This window comes from Oncorhynchus gorbuscha, linkage group LG17 (genome assembly GCF_021184085.1).
Source record: "Oncorhynchus gorbuscha isolate QuinsamMale2020 ecotype Even-year linkage group LG17, OgorEven_v1.0, whole genome shotgun sequence".
NCBI classification, from domain to species: Eukaryota; Metazoa; Chordata; class Actinopteri; order Salmoniformes; family Salmonidae; genus Oncorhynchus; species Oncorhynchus gorbuscha.
The window spans coordinates 9,209,504-9,229,503 of NC_060189.1; the positions used below are offsets into that span (position 1 = coordinate 9,209,504).

The 20,000-nt window shown below is 44.4% G+C and overlaps 1 protein-coding gene across 1 annotated transcript in view; it reads right to left on the reverse strand.

Annotated features, from left to right (window-relative positions):
* LOC124001906 (CNK3/IPCEF1 fusion protein-like) overlaps positions 1 to 20,000 on the reverse strand; it is an 84,476-nt gene that overhangs the window by 6,989 nt on the left and 57,487 nt on the right. Inside the window, exons 10-15 of the mRNA XM_046309058.1 lie at positions 14,485 to 14,624; positions 13,761 to 13,903; positions 13,557 to 13,590; positions 11,778 to 11,953; positions 10,219 to 10,292; positions 8,205 to 8,276 (exon numbers count right to left, since the gene is read on the reverse strand). Coding sequence (XP_046165014.1) covers positions 8,205 to 8,276; positions 10,219 to 10,292; positions 11,778 to 11,953; positions 13,557 to 13,590; positions 13,761 to 13,903; positions 14,485 to 14,624 — 639 coding nt within the window. The remainder of the gene's footprint in view (positions 1 to 8,204; positions 8,277 to 10,218; positions 10,293 to 11,777; positions 11,954 to 13,556; positions 13,591 to 13,760; positions 13,904 to 14,484; positions 14,625 to 20,000) is intronic.

The following is a 20,000-nucleotide window of genomic DNA, read 5'->3' on the forward strand; positions in this document are numbered from 1 at the left end:
TTAGAAAGGGAGATCTAAGACTTCAGCTTCAATCCAGTCATTGGCAGCAGAGAACTGAAAGGAAAGTATTAGTATATGGGGCTTTGGTGTTAAAACAGAAGGCACTGTGATAGAATACATCCCGTTTGCTGAGTAGAGTGTCGGAAGCTATTTTGTAAATTACATCGCCAAAGTCAAGGATCAGTAGGATAGTCAGTTTCACGAGGGAATGCCGGGCAGCATGAGTGAAGGAGGCTTTGTTGCGAAATAGGAAGTGGATTCCAGATTTAATTTTGGATTGGAGATGCTTAATGTGAGTCTGGGAGGAGAGTTTACAGTCTAAACAGACACTTAGGTATTTGTAGTTGTCCACATATTCTAAGTCAGAACCGAGTAGTGATGCTGGACGGGCGGGCAGGTGCAGGCTGTAATCGGTTGAAGAGCATGCATTTAGTTTTACTAGTATTTAAAAGCAGTTGGAGGCCACGGAAGGAGTGTTGTATGGCATTGTGGCTCGTTTGGAGGTTTGTTAACACAGTGTCCTAAGAAGGGCCAGATGTATACAGAATCGTTTTGTGTGCGTAGAGGTGGATCAGAGAATCACCAGCAGCAAGAGCGACATCATTGATGTTTTCAGAGAAAAGAATCGGCCCGAGAATTGAACCCTGTATCACCCTCATAGAGACTGCCAGAGGTCCCGGACAACAGGCCCTCCGATTTGACACACTGAACTCTGTCTGAGAAGTAGTTGGTGAACCAGGCGATGCAGTCATTTGAGAAACCAAGGGTATTGAGTCTGCCGATAAGAATGCGGTGATTGACAGAGTCGAAAGCCTTGGCCAGGTCGATGAAGACGGCTGCACAGTATTGTCTCTTTATTGATGGCGATTATGATATCGTTTAGGATCTTGAGCGTGGCTGAGGTGCACCCATGAAGGTAGAAGGTACGGTGTTTGTAGGGATTAGAAAGGCAGGGTAGAATAGATATAGGTCTGATCTGTTTGTTAACTTGGCTTCTGAAGATTTTAGAATGGCAGGTTGCAGGATGGATATACAGTAGCGGATAATTTTAAAAAAGTATTTAGTCAGCCACCAGATTGTGCAAGTTCTCCCTATCTGGATTTTGAAAAAAGATGAGGGTGCAGGCCTCACAGGTACACAGGATACACACACACACACACACACACACACACACACGGACACACACACACACACACACATATTCACAGGACACACACACACACACACACACACACACACACACACACAGTAACACACACACCTTCATCATAGGTACACTTCAACTATGATAGACAAACAAATGAGGATACACACACACACACACACACACACACACACACACACACACACACACACACACACACACACACACACACACACACACACACACACACACACACACACACACACACACACACACACACACAAAAAAATCCAGAAAATCACATTGTAGGATTTTTAATGAATTTATTTTCAAATTATGGTGGAAAATAAGTATTTGGTCAATAAGTGGAAAAGTTTCTCAATATGGTTTGTTATATACCCTTTGTTGGCAATGACAGAGGTCAAACGTTTTCAGTTGAATGCAAGTCTTCACAAGGTATTTTTCACACTGTTGTTGGTATTTTGGCCCATTCCTCCATGCAGATCTCCTCTGGTAGGAATACCAGAGAAATGGAAGGAAAAAAAATCAGAAAATCCGATTTTTATGCTCTGGATCTCGTCAATGTCCAGACTGGCAGGTCATGACTGCAAGCTGAGGCTGGCTGGTGTCCGGTTTTCACACACTGTTGTTGAAGCCCATTCCTCCATGCAGCAGTGGCTAACTGACTACTAGCTAATAGCTAGATTCGCTGTCCAGCTGACTGAGCTGAGGCTGCTGATGTCCGGGGTTCCGGTTCTGAAGTATAAAAATAGCAGATCTGTAACACATTGGTTGAGGAGGGTTGCAGGAGATATTATATATTAAGTCCGTAGATGCAAAGTGAGATTCAAATATATACTGGAATAAAAATAAGGACAACGATATTTACATGGGACAAGTCAAAACACACGCCTGGCTGCTACGCCATCTTGGAAAAGCTTCATAAAGCTAGTAGGAGTTCTGATCTAGGATCAGTTTCACCTTGTAGATCATAATCAATCAGATTACATGGGCGGGGGGGGGGGGGGGGGGGGTCTTATCCTAGATCTGCACTTAGAACATAAAATCTTTACTTTCAACTGGAACAACCCTTGTACTATGTAATTCTCTGCCTCTTTCTGTAGTACTGACAAACCAACACAAGGTGGGAGCATAGACTATCATATACGCTGAGTAGTCAGTACTCTTGAAGTAGCCTACCTCGCTTTACCTCACCTGAAACTATCAGTGGCCCGCCAACAAACTGTCACCTGCCCGCTTACAAATTGTCAGTGGCCTGTCAACAAACTATCAGTAGCCTGTGTGGTAGAGATAATGCCACTGCCTTAAAATGTGTGCATTTGTATTTGTGGGAGAGAGAGAAAGAGGGAGAAAGAGAAAGAGGGAGAAAGAGAATGAGAAAGAGGGAGAAAGAGAAAGAGGGAGAAAGAGAATGAGAAAGAGGGAGAAAAGAAAGAGGGAGAATGAGAAAGAGGGAGAAAGAGAATGAGAAAGAGAGGGAGAAAGAGGGTGTAGCCACCAGATCGTAGCACACAGACAGAGACAACATCTGTATAACGTTTCAGAGCCAGACAGAGACAACATCTGTATTATGTTTCAGAGCCAGACAGAGACCGCAATGGAGAGATTCAGTCGAGTGTTGTCTCCAACACACAGCTGTGGTGTGTGTATGGTGTATGGTGTGTGTGTGCTGTGTGTATGGTGTGTGTGTGGTATGTGTGTGGTATGTGGAGTGGGTGTGTGGTGTGTGGTGTCAAACAACCACAGACATTATCCTATCAAAATGTTCCAATATATTCAAATCACTGGGACGTCTCCGTCATCGTTTCTATGGGGAATCCTCAGTTGTGCATTTCCTGCCAGGCTTTCTTAAATGAATCATTGAAATATGCAGGAGACCTGTAGGGAAGAGAACAGCGTATGTGTATGTGTGTGTGTATTAGCAGTGTATATTGGAACCAGGAGTTGGAACCCAAAGTTATTTTCCAATCTAAACAGAACTATTTTTTTTTTTCATTTCACTCCACTGTTCCGACCAGCTAAATAAAGTTCTGAACCGGTTCAAACCCCCAAGAAAGTACTGGTATATATCATTCCTTTCTGCTCCTTTTTTAAACCTCTGAAATCATATATATTTGTTTACATTTAGCTTGACATTAAATTCCTTCACCATTCATGCAGTATGGATAGTGCAATGGAATGGGCAAACTATAGTTCACAGAGTTGTTTACATGTGTGATGGAAAGACAAGTGTAGGGTGCGAGAGGCAACTGAAATTTTGCGGGTGGGGATCCGCTATTGGCTCTTTGAATTGTCAATAGAAGTCGATAGATAGCGTTTTGCTGTTGCCACGATGACGTCACAGCACCAATTTGCCTGGCTGCGGTACAGCTGCGGTCCCCAACGCAGCATTTTTCAGCTGGCAGGCAGACACTAGGAGAAGTTTCTGAGTGACAGAGGGAGGGCTTTGCATAGGTGCTTTGTTGCAAGATGGCACCGACAGAGATGGTCCCCTCGCTTCGAGTCCTTAGAAACTATACAGTATTTTGTTTTTTTAAATGTATTATTTCTTACATTGTTAGGCCAGAAAATCTTAAGGGTTATTACATACAGCCGGGAATAACTACTGCATATAAGAGTGACGTCAACTCACCAACATTACGACCAGAAATACAACTTTCCTGAAGCGGATCCTTTGTTCGGGCCACCACCCAGGACATTGGATCTAATCCCAGAGGCCGACCCAAAACAACGTCGCCGCAGAAGGGTAGACAGAGCGGGCTCCTGGTCAGACTTCGGAGGCGTACACATCACCCACCGCTTCTGAGTATATTAATCGCAAATGTCCAGTCTCTGGACAACAAGGTGGACTAAATTAGGGAAAGGGATGCCTTCCAGAGAGACATCAGAGATTGTAACATTCTCTGTTTCACGGAAACAAGGCTCTCTCAGGATATGTTGTCGGAGTCTGTACAGCCACCGGGATTCTTCATGCGTCGCACCGACAGAAATAAACATCTCTCTGGGAAGAAGAAGGGCGGGGGTGTATGCTTCATGATTAACGACTCATGGTGTAATAGCAACATACAGGAACTCAAGTCCTTTTGATCATCTGACCTATAATTCCTTACAATCAAATGCTGACCACATTATCTGCCAAGAGAATTCTCTTCAATTATAGACACAGCTGTGGATACCCCCCCCCCTCAAGGAACTTCACTGGACTCTATGGAAACTGGAAAACATATATCCTGATGCTGCATTTATTGTAGCTGGGGATTTTAACAAAGCTAATTTGAGAACAGGGCTACCGAAATTGTATCAGCACATTGACTGTAGCACGCAAGCGGGCAATACACTGGACCACTGCTACTCTAACTTTAGAGATGCATACAAGGCCCCCCCCGCCCGACCACGACTCCATTTTGCTGCTACCATCCTACAGGCAGAAACTCAAACAGGATGTACCCGCTGACTAATCGGAATCCACGCTGTAAGATTGTTTTGATCACGTGGACTGGAAAATGTTCCGGGAAGCCTCAGAGAATAACATACATTTCTACACTGACTCGGTGAATGAGTTTATAAGGAAGTACATTGGAGATGTTGTACCCATTGTGACTATTAAAACCTACCGTAACCAGAAACAGTGGATAGATGGTGGCATTCGCAGAAAGCGCGAATCACCGCATTCAACCATGGAAAGATGACTAGGAATATGGCAGAATGTAAATAGTGTGGTTATTCCCTCCGCAAGACAATCAAACAGGCGAAATGTTGGTATAGGGACAAAGTGAAGTCGCAATTCAACGGCTCAGACACGAGATGTATGTGGCAGGGTCTACAGGCAATTACGAACTACAAAAAGAAAATTAGCCACGTCACAAACATTGACGTCTTGCTTCCAGACACACTAAAACATCTTCTTTGCCCGCTTTGAGGATAATACAGGGCCACCGACGCGCCCACTTACCAAAGACTGCGGGCCCCCCTCTCCTTCTATAGCCGATTACATTGCAATCCACGAGGAAACTGTGTGGCAGGCTGACCACTTGTTACGCGAGTGCAGCGTCAAAAGGACCTTGTGGCTGCAAGGAGCCAAGGTAAGTTGCTAGCTACCATTAAACTTATCATATAAAAAACAATCAATCTTCACAATCACTAGTTAACTACACATGGTTGATGATATTACTAGGTTAACTAGCTTGTCCTGCGTTGTATATAAACACACAATGCGGTGCCTGTTAATTCATCATCGAATCACAGCCTACTTCAACTTCGCCAAACGGGTGAAGATTTAACAAAAGTGCATTGGCGAAAAAAGCACAATCTTTCCACAAATGTATCTAAACATCAATGCCTTTCTTAAAATCAATGCACAGAAGTATATATTTTTTAAACCTGCATATTTAGTTAAAATAAATTAATGTTAGCAGGCAATATTAACTAGGGAAATTGTGTCACTTCTCTTGTGTTTAGTGCAAGCAGAGTTACGCTATATGCCACAGTTTGGGCCGCCTGGCTCTTTGCGAACTGTGAACTAATTTGCCAGAATTGTACTTAATTATGACATAACATTGAAGGTTGTGCAATATAACAGCAATATTTAGACTTAGGGTTGCCACCCATTTGATAAAATACGGAATGGTTCCATATTTCACTGAAATTTTTGAAATTAGAGTTTACGGATTTTACCATATTAATGAACAAAGGCTTGTATTTCTGTGTTTATTATATTATAATTAAGTCTGATTTGATATTTGATAGAGCAGACTGGCTGAGATGTGGTAGGCAGCAGCAGGCTCGTAAGCATTCATTCAAACAGCACTTTACTGCGTATGCCAGCAGCTCTTAGCAATGCTTGAAGCACAGCTCTGTTTATGACTTCAAGCCTAACAACTCCCACGATTAGGCTGGCAATACTAAAGTGCCTATAAGAACATCCAATAGTCAAAGGTATATGAGATACAAATGGAATAGAGAGAAATAGTCGACGCGTCATAATTCCTATAATAACTACAACCTAAAACTTCTTACATTTACATTTACATTTAAGTCATTTCGCAGACGCTCTTATCCAGAGCGATTTACAAATTGGTGCATTCACCTTATTCTTAACTGGGAATATTGAACCTCCAGCTTTCATATGTTCTCATGTTCTGAGCAAGGAAATTAAACGTTAGCTTTTTTACATGGCACATATTGCAATTTTACTTCCTTCTCCAACACTGTGTTTTTCCATTATGTTAATCAAATTGAACATTTCATTATTTATTTGACACCATATAGATTTTATTTATAAAAACATAAAATAAAATAAAAATATATATATACATTTTTTAAATCGGCAGTTTAATCGGTATCTGCTTTTTTGGGGGTCCTCCAATAAATCGGTATCGGCATTGAAAAATCATAATCAGTCGACCTCTACCCTAGACCCACTTCAGTTTGAATACCGCCCCAACAGGTCCACAGGCGATGCAATCGCCATCACACTGCACACTGCCCTATCCCATCTGGAAAAGAGGAATACCTATGTAAGGAATGCTGTTCATTGACTACAGCTCAGCATTCAACACCAAAGTATCCTCCAAGCTCATCATTAAGCTCGAGTCCCTGGGTCTCAACCCTGCCCTGTGCTATTGGGTCCTGGACTTTCTGACGTGCCGCCCCTAGGTGGTGAAGGTAGGAAACAACATCTCCCACTTTGCAGATCCTCAACACTGGGTGCATGCTCAGCCCTCTTCTGTACTCCCTGTTCACCCACGACTGCGCGGCCATGCACGCCTCCAACTCAATCATCAAGTTTGCAGATGATACAACAGTAGTGGGCTTGATTACCAACAACGACGAGACGGCCTACAGGAAGGAGGTGAGGGCACTCGAAGTGTGGTGTCAGGAAAACAATCTCTCACTCAACGTCAACAAAACAAAGGAAATTATCGTGGACTTCAGGAAACAGCAAACAACACCCCCTATCCACATCGACGGGACAGTAGTGGAGAAGGTGGAAAGTTCCTTAGGGTACACATCATGGACAAACTGAAATGGTCTACCCACACAGACAGTGTGGTGAAGAAGGCACAACAGCACATCTTCAACCTCAGGAGGCTCCTGAAATTTGGCTTGTCACCTAAAACCCTCACAAACCTTTACAGATGCACAATTGAGAGCATCCTGTCGGGCTGTATCACCGCCTGGTACGGCAACTTCACCACCCTCAACCGCAAGGTTCTCCAGAGGGTGGTGCGGTCTGCAAAACGCATCACCGGGGGCAAACTACCTGCCCTCCAGGACACCTACAGCACCCGATGTCACAGGAAGGCCAGTAAGATCATCAAGGACAATTACCACCCGAGCCACTGCCTGTTCACCCCACTACCATCCAGGAGACGAGGTCAGTATAGGTGCATCAAAGCTGGGACCGAGAGACTGAAAAACAGCTTCTATCTCAAGGCCAACAGACTGTTAAATAGCCATCACTAAAACAGAGAAGCTGCTGCCTACATACACACTCAAATCATTAGCCAATTTAATAAATGGATCACTAGTCACTTAAAACAGTTTATCTTCCATTACTCATCTCATATGTATATACTGTATTTTATACCATCTATTACATCTTGCCTATGCCGCTCGGCCATCGCTCATCCATATATTTACATGTACACATTCTTCTTCCATCCTTTTACATTTGTGTGTATTAGGTAGTTGTTGTGAAACTGTTAGATTACTTGTTAGGTATTACTGCACTGTCGGAACTAGAAGCACAAACATTTCACTACACTCGCATTAACATCTGCTAACCATGTGTATGTGACCAATAACATTTGATTTGATTTGTGTTTTTTGTGGGACTAGAAAAAAATACCCAGAATGTAAAATACCGTTTTTAACCGGTTCCCATGCTTTTAAAATAATGGTTCTGTTCTGGTACAGTATAGAGCACTTTCAGTCCCGGATCTGATTCTGTTACTTGAATTTTTTAAATTTTTTTGGTTTTCGGTTCTATTCCCTGAACCGGTTTTTCCCAGATGTGTTCATAATTTATCACACCTACTTGGTCATGTCATTGACATTCTCGGCGGCAAAGAAGAAAGTCTGGAAGCGCTGGTGGCACATTTGGAAGACACTGGGGAGAGAGAAAGAAAGACAGACACAGACAGACCGGAGGAGAGAGAGGGAGAGGGGAAGAGAGAGATAGGCAGTTAGGATTAAGTTAGCCCCAGCGTTGAGCGTTCTGGGATATTAAATTGCTATTTGAACCCAGATGTGACTACAGTACTTCCCACAATAAGTTGGGTGAATTCTGGCCCATTTCTCCTGACAGAGCTGGTGTAACAGAGTCAGGTTTGTAGGCCTCCTTGATCACACACTTTTTTCTTTTACTCTTTTTCTATAGGACACTGGGGAGGTCAGGGCTTTGTGATGGCCACTCCAATACCTCGACTTTGTTGTCCTTAAGCCATTTTACCACAACTTTGGAAGTATGCTTGGGGTCATTGTCCATTTGGAAGACCCATTTGCAACCAAGCTTCAACTTCCTGACTGATGTCTTGAGATGTTGTTTCAATATATCCACAATTTTCCTACCTCATGATGCCATCTATTTTGTGAAGTGCACCAGTCCCTCCTGCAGCAAAGCACCCCCACAACACGAATCTGCCACCCCTGTGCTTCACGGTTGAGATGGTGTTCTTCGGCTTGCAAGCCTCCCACTTTTTCCTCCAAACATAATGATGGTCATTATGGCCAAACAATTATATTTCTGTTTCATCAGACATGAGGATATTTCTCCAAAAAGTATGACATTTGTCCCCATATGTGCAGTTGCAAACCATTGTCTGGCTTTTTTTATGGAGGTTTAGGAGCAGTGGCTTTGTCCTTGCTGAGCGGCCTTTCAGGTTATGTCGATATAGGACTCGTTTTACTGTGGATAAAGATACTTTTGTACCTATTTCTTCCAGCATCTTCACAAGGTCCTTTGCTGTTGTTCCGGGATTGATTTGCACTTTTCGCACCAAAGTACCTTCATCTCTAGGAGACAGAAACGTCTCCTTCCTGAGCAGTATGACGGCTGCATGGGCCCATGGTGTTTATACTTGCTTACTATTGTTTGTACAGATGAACGTGGTACCTTCAAGCGTTTGGAAATTGCTACCAAGGATGAACCAGATTGTGGAGGTCTCCAATTGTTTTCTGAGGTCTTGATTGATTTCTTTTGATTTTCCCATGATGTCAAGCAAAGAGGCACTGAGTTTGAAGGTGGGCCTTGAAATACATCCGCAGGTACACCTCCAATTGACTCAAATGATGTCAATTAGCCTATCAGAAGCCTCTAAAGCCATGACATAATTTTCTGGAATTTCCCAAGCTGTTTAATGGCACGGACAACTTGGTGTATGTAAACTTCTGACCCACTGGAATTGTGATACAGTGAATTATAAATGAAATAATCTGTCTGTAAACAATTGTTGGAAAAATTACTTGTGTCGTGCACAAAGTAGACCGACTTGCCAAAATTATAGTTTGTTAACAAGAAATTTGTGGAGTGGTTGAAAAACTAGTTTTAATGACTCCAACCTAAGTGTATGTAAACTTCCGACTTCAATTGTATCTCATCACACTAGATACTATGTGGAAAAGGTACTCACTACTTCCTCTAGACACTTCATGTGGCAAAGGTACTCACTACTTCCTCTAGACACTTCATGTGGCAAAGGTACTCACTACTTCCTCTAGACACTTCATGTGGCAAAGGTACTCACTACTTCCTCTAGACACTTCATGTGGCAAAGGTACTCACTACTTCCTCTAGACACTTCATGTGGCAAAGGTACTCACTACTTCCTCTAGACACTTCATGTGGCAAAGGTACTCACTACTTCCTCTAGACACTTCATGTGGCAAAGGTACTCACTACTTCCTCTAGACACTTCACATGTGGCAAAGGTACTCACTACTTCCTCTAGACACTTCATGTGGCAAAGGTACTCATTACTTCCTCTAGACACTTCATGTGGCAAAGGTACTCACTACTTCCTCTAGACACTTCATGTGGCAAAGGTACTCACTACTTCCTCTTGTGTTCTCCTGCACTCTCTATGTTGTAGCTGGAGATATGAACCAGGCCTTCTGCTTTCTCCTCCTGGCAACGACAAACAAATAAATAGGTTAATCAACCACAACTACTGCTGCCATGATAGTAAGCAAGTAGCCTTGTCCGAGCCAAAACGGCCCACAGGGTAAGACCCTATTTCCTGTTTCTGTAGCGTGAGGCAGCTTGATGTACAAGTGCACCCCCTGGACGCAAGTCTATCGCAGTGCCTTAACCCCAATTCATGCTGAGTGCCAAGCATTTTTAAAGACTGTCGGGGATCGAATCCCCAACCTTCCAATCTCAGGGAGGACACTGGTGCGCTGCTGCCATGATAGCCTGGTTAAACCAGACTGAACCCTACAAAGCACAGTGTTCTCTCTGGTTTACTCAGGCTACTTATCACAATAAACAAGGTCTAAAAGACAGAGAGACAAACGTCACACTGCACAGTGGAAACCTGTTGAGTAAAACGGAACTCTGTACAACTACATGCAAATAACACTATCACTGTGAGTCATGATATTATTGGGCCTCTATAACATTACATGCATAATGATATGCTAATATGATATAATAGCATATGACATAATTGCAATTTAACTGTACATTGACGTGAGCAGATCCTCTGTCAAGTCTCCATGATTCCCCATTCATCATGATGTTCTCTTCTACACAATGCATTTCTATCTGAATGGTCTGTAATGTTGCACCGTCCCAAACAACCATTGTTACCATGTTCTAGAAGTAAACCTATGATAAAGTAGGTCTGTGTATAGAGCCATCATGGTTGAGCGTTGTGTGCGCATCCCGACATCGAAAAGCTCTGTAGCTCAAGTTTTTAACATTTATTTAACTTTATTTAACTTGGCAAGTCAGTTATGAACAAATTCTTATTTTCAATGACGGCCTAGGAACAGTGGGTTAATTTACCTTGTCAAGCTCAGGGATTTGATCTCGTAACCTTTTGGTTACTAGTCCAATGCTCTAACCACTAGGCTTCCTGCCACCCTGAGTCTGGACCTTGACAAACTTAAACAGTGAATGAGTCACGAAAAGACGGATGGCTATAGCTACGATCAACAAGTATATTATTCTTCTGGGTTCATCTAGCTCTATTTGGGATATTTTATCTTGCCTCGCTGGCTTGGTAGTTTGCTCGGTTATCAATCCTCTGATGCACATTTGTGGCGTTGTAGACGAAAACCATCTGATTACTTAAAAAATAAAAAACTTGTATGAGCTGTATTTGAAGTTACACGTTATCGTATCAACAGAGAACTTTCTGATTCCCAACTGAGCGCTCAGTTTTTCATGGCACAGAGTCCATATATTTATCATCCCTTTTCCTGTCCTTTTTTGCTGGATGAAGGAATAGGGGTGGGGGGGGTTGGAGGTTCTCCAACTATCCTAGTTCCTCTTATGCATGTGCCAACCCTCTCCGACACGTACAGCCTCCCATCTATCCAGAAAGCGCTTGATTTGACCATTTCTATCAGCAAGGTAATCAGCTGAGGTAATAATGAATGTGTTCACCTGCTGGCTGGTATACCAGTAGAGAGTGGGGCCCTTGAGGACGAACCAGAAGCGCTGCCATTTCTGGGTCATGAACACGCTGCTCTCCTTCCTCTTCTTCCACAGCCAGCCATCACAGTCGGGCTGAACCAGATCACGACACGACACACGGCGCCTGCTCATCGCTTTATTCTTACCTGGGGGGGAGAACAGAGAGAGAATAGAGAGAGAGAGAGAGAGAGAGAGAACAGAGAGAGAGAGAGAACAGAGAGAGAAAGAGAACAGAGAGAGAGAACAGAGAGAGAGAACAGAGAGAGAGAGACAGAGAGAACAGAGAGAGAGAGACAGAGAGAACAGAGAGAGAACAGAGAGAGAGAACAGAGAGAGACAGAGATAACAAACAAAGAGAGAGAGACAGAGAGAGAGAGAACAGAGAGAGAGAGAGGGGGAGAACAGAGAGAGAGAGAAAACAAAGAGAGAGAGAGAGAACAGAGAGACAGAGACAGAGAACAGAGAGACAGAGACAGAGAGAACAGAGAGACAGAGAGAACAGAGAGAACAGAGAGACAGAGACAGAGAGAACAGAGAGACAGAGACAGAGAGAACAGAGAGACAGAGACAGACAGAGAAAGAACAGAGAGAGAGAGAACAGAGAGACAGAGACAGACAGAGAACAGAGAGAGAGAGATGTGTAATGTTTACTGTTAATTTTTGTTGTTTTTCACTTTATATATTCACTTTGTATGTTGTCTACCTCACTTGCTTTGGCAATGTTAACACATGTTTCCCATGCCAATAAAGCCCTTGAATTGAATTGAGAGAACAGAGAGACAGAGACAGACAGAGAAAGAACAGAGAGAGAGAGAGACAGACAGAGAGAGACAGAACAGAGAGGGAGAGAACAGAGAGACAGAGAGAGAGAGAGAACAGAGAGATAGAACAGGGAGATAGAACAGAGACAGAGACAGAGAGAGAGAGAGAGAGAACAGAGACAGACAGAGAACAGAGAGACAGAGACAGAGAGAGAGAGATAGAACAGAGAGACAGAGAGAGAGAGAGAGATAGAACAGAGAGACAGAGAGAGAGAGAGAGAGAGAGAGAGAGAGAGAGAACAGAGAGAGAGAGAGAGAGAGAGAGATAGAACAGAGAGAGAGAGAGAGAGAGAGAGAGAGAGAGAGATAGAGAGAGAGAGAGATAGAACAGAGAGAGAGAGAGAGAGAGAGATATAGAACAGAGAGACAGAGACAGACAGAGAACAGAACAGAGAGAGAGAGAGATAGAGAGAGAGAGAGAGAGAGAGATAGAACAGAGAGAGAGAGAGAGAGATAGAACAGAGAGAGAGAGAGAGAGAGAGATAGAAGAGAGAGAGAGAGAGAGAGATAGAACAGAGAGAGAGAGAGAGAGAGAGAGAGATAGAACAGAGAGAGAGAGAGAGAGAGAACAGAGAGAGAGAGAGAGAGAGAGAGATAGAACAGAGAGAGAGAGAGAGAGAGAGATAGAACAGAGAGAGAGAGAGAGAGATAGAACAGAGAGAGAGAGAGAGGTAGAACAGCGAGAGAGAGAGAGAGGGAGAGAGAAAGAGAGAGAGAGAGAACAGAGAGACAGAGAGAGAGACATAGAGAGAGAGAGAGAGAGAGAGAGAGAGAGAGAGAGAGAGATAGAACAGAGAGACAGAGAGAGAGACAGAGAGAGAGAGAGGCTATGTTCATACAAAAACAATCTCAGTGACATAATGCAGGAAAGTAAATACATAATCTAAATAAGGAAGGTCGGGAAAAGTCCACTAAAACAAAGACCTACCTTTTGTAGACATCTTTTTTGGTTCTTTATCCTCCTAAAAGGGGAAAACAGAACAGTCTTATTCAAATGTTCAAGTCTAAATTGTGTCTGCAACTACAGCATGGACAAAATCTGTGACGAAATCTGTGACGAAACACCGAAATCAGTCAAATAAATGTTCTATGTGAAATGTATGACGAAACAGAGGGTGTGTTTCTCGCTCACCCCGTGTCCGCCCATCTCAGGGCAGGAACTGACGCTAGCTCTGGCTAGCTCTAGTACCCGGGGGGACGGACTACTGGGGGGCGCAGAGCCCTCTCCCCTGGGCCTGGTGCTGAACCTGGACCCCTTCAAGCTATTGGTCTCTCCTAGGACACACACACACACACACACACACACACACACACACACACACACACACACACACACACACACACACACACACACACACACACACACACACACACACACACACACACACACACACACACACACACACACACACACACACACACACACACAGGTGAGAACCTTTTATACAACACAACTATGGTTAATATGGCCTTACAGATCAAATCTCACAACTGTGTGCAACTAACATTTAGTCTCCAACAGTCCTACTTTAGCTACTATGTATTTACTGGGGTCAGGATCTCTCCAGTATCATACCAACTGGTTGTGGATGCAGAGAGTAACTTAACAGGACCCTGATAGGCTATCTACAGAAACATGTTATGACGATCAGCGGTGTACTTCGTTCTGATACTAAATGTAATGATAGCTACATAGCGACACTTGTTCTAATGAAAACAAGGGGGAATCAATTAGGTGACTTTTATGATTATTTCTTGTTAATGCCAGGTAGGCTAAGCCTTATAGAATATATCCTAATGGTCTTTGTGACCTGGCACGCTTTCTACCCAAATATGGTCATGTCTATGGTTCTGACCTGCAGACAGGTATGAGAGCTCCCCCTGGTGGTGGGGGTGTGAGGTGTACGTCTGGCTGCTGTCCAATCCCCTGTCATTGGACAGCTCCGACTCCTCCTGGCCCATGTGCTGGCTCACCACTGGCCCCTGAACCGCTGCCCTGCATACAGAGAGAGGGGACACATGTCATCACACCAACATCACCCAGGCACCCGGGGAGGCAGGTAGCCTAGTGGTTAGAGCGTTGGGGAGGCTTGTAGCCTAGTGGTTAGAGCGTTGGGGAGGCAGGTAGCCTAGTGGTTAGAGCGTTGGGGAGGCAGGTAGCCTAGTGGTTAGAGCGTTGGGGAGGCAGGTAGCCTAGTGGTTAGAGCGTTGGGGAGGCAGGTAGCCTAGTGGTTAGAGCGTTGGGGAGGCAGGTAGCCTAGTGGTTAGAGCGTTGGGGAGGCAGGTAGCCTAGTGGTTAGAGCGTTGGGGAGGCAGGTAGCCTAGTGGTTAGAGCGTTGGGGAGGCAGGTAGCCTAGTGGTTAGAGCGTTGGGGAGGCAGGTAGCCTAGTGGTTAGAGCGTTGGGGAGGCAGGTAGCCTAGTGGTTAGAGCATTGGGGAAGCAGGTAGCCTAGTGGTTAGAGCATTGGGGAGGCAGGTAGCCTAGTTGTTAGAGCGTTGGACTAGTAACCAAAAGGTTGCAAGTTCATTAACCCCGAGCTGACAAGGTACAAATCTGCCGTTCTGCCCCTGAACAGGCAGTTAACCCACTGTTCCTAGGCCGTCATTGAAACTAAGAATTTGTTCTTAACTGACTTGCCTGGTTAAATAAAGGTAAAATAAAATAAATAAATACAGACACGACACCACTAACACTAACTACACACATCACCCTCGTGGGTGGCAGCCTTGTTCAACAACACCCACACTCTCCTCTGCCCTCTTGGGTGGCAGCCTTGTTCAACAACACCCACAACTCTCCTCTGCCCTCTTGGGTGGCAGCCTTGTTCAACAACACCCACACTCTCCTCTGCCCTCTTGGGTGGCAGCCTTGTTCAACAACACCCACACTCTTCTCTGCCCTCTTGGGTGGCAGCCTTGCTCAACACCACCCACACTGCCCTCTTGGGTGGCAGCCTTGTTCAACACCACCCACACTGCCCTCTTGGGTGGCAGCCTTGTTCAACACCACCCACACTGCCCTCTTGGGTGGCAGCCTTGTTCAACACCACCCACACTGCCCTCTTGGGTGGCAGCCTTGCTCAACACCACCCACACTGCCCTCTTGGGTGGCAGCCTTGCTCAACACCACCCACACTGCCCTCTTGGGTGGCAGCCTTGCTCAACACCACCCACAGGGAGAAGGATCACACTACACCATCACCAAAGAAGAGTGGGAGGGGCCAACAACTAACACATTTCTATAGAGACCTGAAGCTGGAAATAAAAACATAACAAAGATGGGTTGGTTGTTTAGCAACAAAACCAACGCGTGTGCCACTATGCGGCTAAACAGACGTGGTTGGCTTACACTGTTGCCAACATGTCAACTATTTCATCTCCAATGTTTATTGAAAACAAATATATTTCAGCCATATTAGCATAGATATGACATCAGTCAAAACACCTCAAAACAAGACATGATATCAAGAACAAGATGAAACGAGTCACTTTTACGACCCCCCCCCCCTCCCCTCCCCTCATGGCAGTTTCTTGTCATGGTTGCTAACAACCTGGTCATCCAGAACGACAACACCACAGACTTCTGCCCCATAGAAGCTCGCGCATCATTTTTGGTGACGTTGTCATCTAACTCATCTACATAAAAGTTAGGCTATTTTTAGAAGTCTGAACTAATAGCAATTTTAGATCATTGCACAGGTTATAAAAGCAATTGACAATCTCTCATTTTAGGGAGAATTTGTCATTTAAAAATGCTCTTAAGTGTGGAATTGTAATTTGAACTAAATACTAGAAAGTCAGAACTAGTCTCAACTCCCATAGGATATCAGACTGAGTCAAATGTCTTTCAGGAAGTAGCACAAAGCACAGTATAATTCAGTACCCTAACTCACTGTTGGTTTCCTGTTGAGTGTACTGTGGTTTCCTGTTGAGTGTATTGTGGTTTCCTGTTGAGTGTACTGTGGTCAATGACAGCCTATGGCAGCCTTTACGGCATTTGCAACATGGACTTTGTCACACAGCCATTGGTCCATTACAGAGTCATGTTGCCGACAGGTCAGGCAAGTTTGTGCGACAGGAAACATTTTGGATATTTCTTATAAAAATCACCCATTATAAACAGAAAAATGCTTTAGACTCTTTAAAATGCTTTAAAATGCTCGACTTCATCCGATAAAGATTAAAAATATGTTCAAATGGTTGTTTCAAAATGCAGTATTTCAACCAGAGGAGGCTGTTGAGGGGAGGATGGCTTATAATAATGGCTGGAACCAAGTCAATGGAATGGCATCCAACACATGAAAGGAAAAGGGGGGATACCTAGTCAGTTGTACAACTGAATGCATTCAACTGAAACGTATCTTCCACATTTAACCCAAACCCCTCTGAATGTAGGAGCATTGGGCCAGTAACCAAAAGGTTTCTGGATCAAATCCCCGCGCTGACTAACCATGTGTTTGATTTATCTGATACCATTCCACTTATTCCGCTCCAGCCGTTACCATGAGTATGTCCTCCCCAATTAATGTGCCACCAACCTCCTGTGGTTTCAACCCTATCTGAAGGAGTAGTAATACCTGTCTGATGTGTGTGTGTGTCCTGTGAGTGTGTCCGTGTGTGTGTCCTGTGAGTGTGAGTGTGTGTGTGTCCTGTGAGTGTGAGTGTGAGTGTGTGTGTGTGTGTGTGTGTGTGTGTGTGTGTGTGTGTGTGTGTGTGTGTGTGTGTGTGTGTGTGTGTGTGTGTGTGTATCCTGTGAATATGTGTTTGTGTGTGTGTGTGTCCTGTGAGTTTGTCCGTGTGTGTGTCCTGTGAGAGTGTGTGTGTGTGTGTGTGTGTGTGTGTGTGTGTGTGTGTGTGTGTGTGTGTGTGTGTGTGTGTGTGTGTGTGTGTGTGTGTGTGTGTGTGTGTGTGTGTGTGTGTGTGTGTGTGTGTGTGTGTATCCTGTATCCTGTGAATATGTGTGTGTGTCCTGTGAGTTTGTGTGTCTGCACCCTCCACAGCAACTCACCCACCCCATTTCTCCTTCACCCAAATCCAGATAGCTGATGTAATGAAATAGCTGCAAAATCTGGACCCCTAAAAATCAGCTGGGCTAGACAATCTGACACCCTCTCTTTCTAAAATTATCCGCTACAATTTTTGCAGCTCCTATTATTGCCTGTTCAACCTCTCTTTCGTATCGTCTGAGATTCCCAAAGATTGGAAAGCTGCCGGGGTCAACCCTCTCTTCAAAGGGGGAGACAATCTAGACCCAAACTGTTACAGACCTATATCTATTCTACCCTGCCTTTCTAAGGTCTTCAAAAGCTACAAACACCGTACCTTCTACACTATGCAATCTGGTTTACGAGCTGGTCCTGGCTGCACCTCAGCCATGCTCAAGGTCCTAAACGATATCATCACCGCCATCGATAAAATACAATACTGTGCAGTCGTCTTCATCGACCTGGCCAAGGCTTTCGACTCTGTCAATCACCGCATTCTCATCGGCAGACTCAATAGCCTTGGTTTCTCAAATGACTTCCTCGCCTGGTTCACCAACTACTACTCAGATAGAGTTCAGTGTGTCAAATAGGAGGGTCTGTTTGTCCGGACCTCTGGCAGTCTCTATGGAGGTGCCACGGGGTTCAATTCTCGGGCCGACTCTTTTCTCTGTATATATCAGTGATGTCGCTCTTGCTGCTGGTGATTCTCTGATCCACCTCTACGCAGACGACACGATTCTGTATACTTCTGGCCCTTCTTTGGACACTGGATTAACTAACCTCCAGACGAGCTTCAATGCCATACAACACTCCTTCCGTGGCCTCCAACTGCTCCTAAATGCAAGTAAAACTAAATGCATGCTCTTCAACCGATCGCTGCCCGCAGCTGCCCACCCGTCCAGCATCACTACTCTGGACGGTTCTGACTTAGAATATGTGGACAACTACAAATACCTAAGTGTCTGGTTAGACTGTAAACTCTCCTTCCAGACTCACATTAAGCATCTCCAATCCAAAGTTAAATCTAGAATCAGCTTCCTATTTAGCAACAAAGCCTCCTTCACTCATGCTGCCAAACATACCCTCATGAAACTGACTCTCCTACCGATCCTTGACTTCAGCGATGTCATTTACAAAATAGCTTCCGACACTCTACTCAGCAAACTGGATGTATTCTATCACAGTGCCTTCTGTTTTGTCACCAAAGTACAATATACTACCCACCACTGCGACCTGTACGCTCTCATTGGCTGGCCCTCGCTTCACTCTCGTCGCCAAACCCACTGGCTCCAGGTCATCTATAAGTCTTTGCTAGGTAAAGCCCCGCCTTATCTCAGCTCACTGGTCACCATAGCAGCACCCAACTCCAGCAGGTAAATTTCACTGGTCACCCCCAATGCCAATTCCTCCTTTGGCCTCCTTTCCTTCCAGTTCTCTACTGCCAATGACTGGAATGAATTGCAAAAATCGCTGAAGCTGTAGACTCATATGTCCCTCACTAACTTTAAGCATCAGCTGTCAGAGCAGCTCACAGTACATTGCATCTGTACACAGCCCATCTGTACACTGCCCATCTGTAAATATCCCATCTGTAAATAGCCCATCTGTACACAGCCCATCTGTAAACAGCCCATCTGTACACAGCCCATCTGTAAATAGCCCATCTGTAAATAGCCCATCTGTACACAGCCCATCTGTAAATAGCCCATCTGTATATAGCCCATCTGTAAATATCTCATCTGTACACAGCCCATCTGTACACAGCCCATCTGTTAATAGCCCCTCTGTAAATAGCCCCTCTGTAAATAGCCCATCTGTAAATAGCCCATCTGTAAATAGCCCATCTGTAAATAGCCCATCTGTAAATAACCCATCTGTAAATTTACAATCTGTAAATAACCCATCTGTACACAGCCCATCTGTAAATTTCCCATCTGTAAATAGCCCATCCAACTACCTCATCCCCATATTGTTATTTTTTTTTTGCTCCTTTGCACCCCAGTATCTCTACTTGCACATGCATCTTCTGCACATCTATCACTTCAGTGTTTAATTGCTAAGTTGTAATTACTTCGCCACCATGGCCTGTTTATTGCCTTAACTTACCTCATTTGCACACATTGAAAATACTTTTCTATTGTGTTATTGACTGTACGTTTGTTTATGTGTAACTCTGTGTTGTTGCTTGTGTCGCACTGGTTTGCTTGGCCAGGTCTCAGTTGTAAATGAGAACTTGTTCTCAACAAGCCTACCTGGTTAAATAAAGGTGTTCTCAACAAACCTACCTGGTTAAATAAAGGTGTTCTCAACAAGCCTACCTGGTTAAATAAAGGTGTTCTCAACAAGCCTACCTGGTTAAATAAAGGTGTTCTCAACAAGCCTACCTG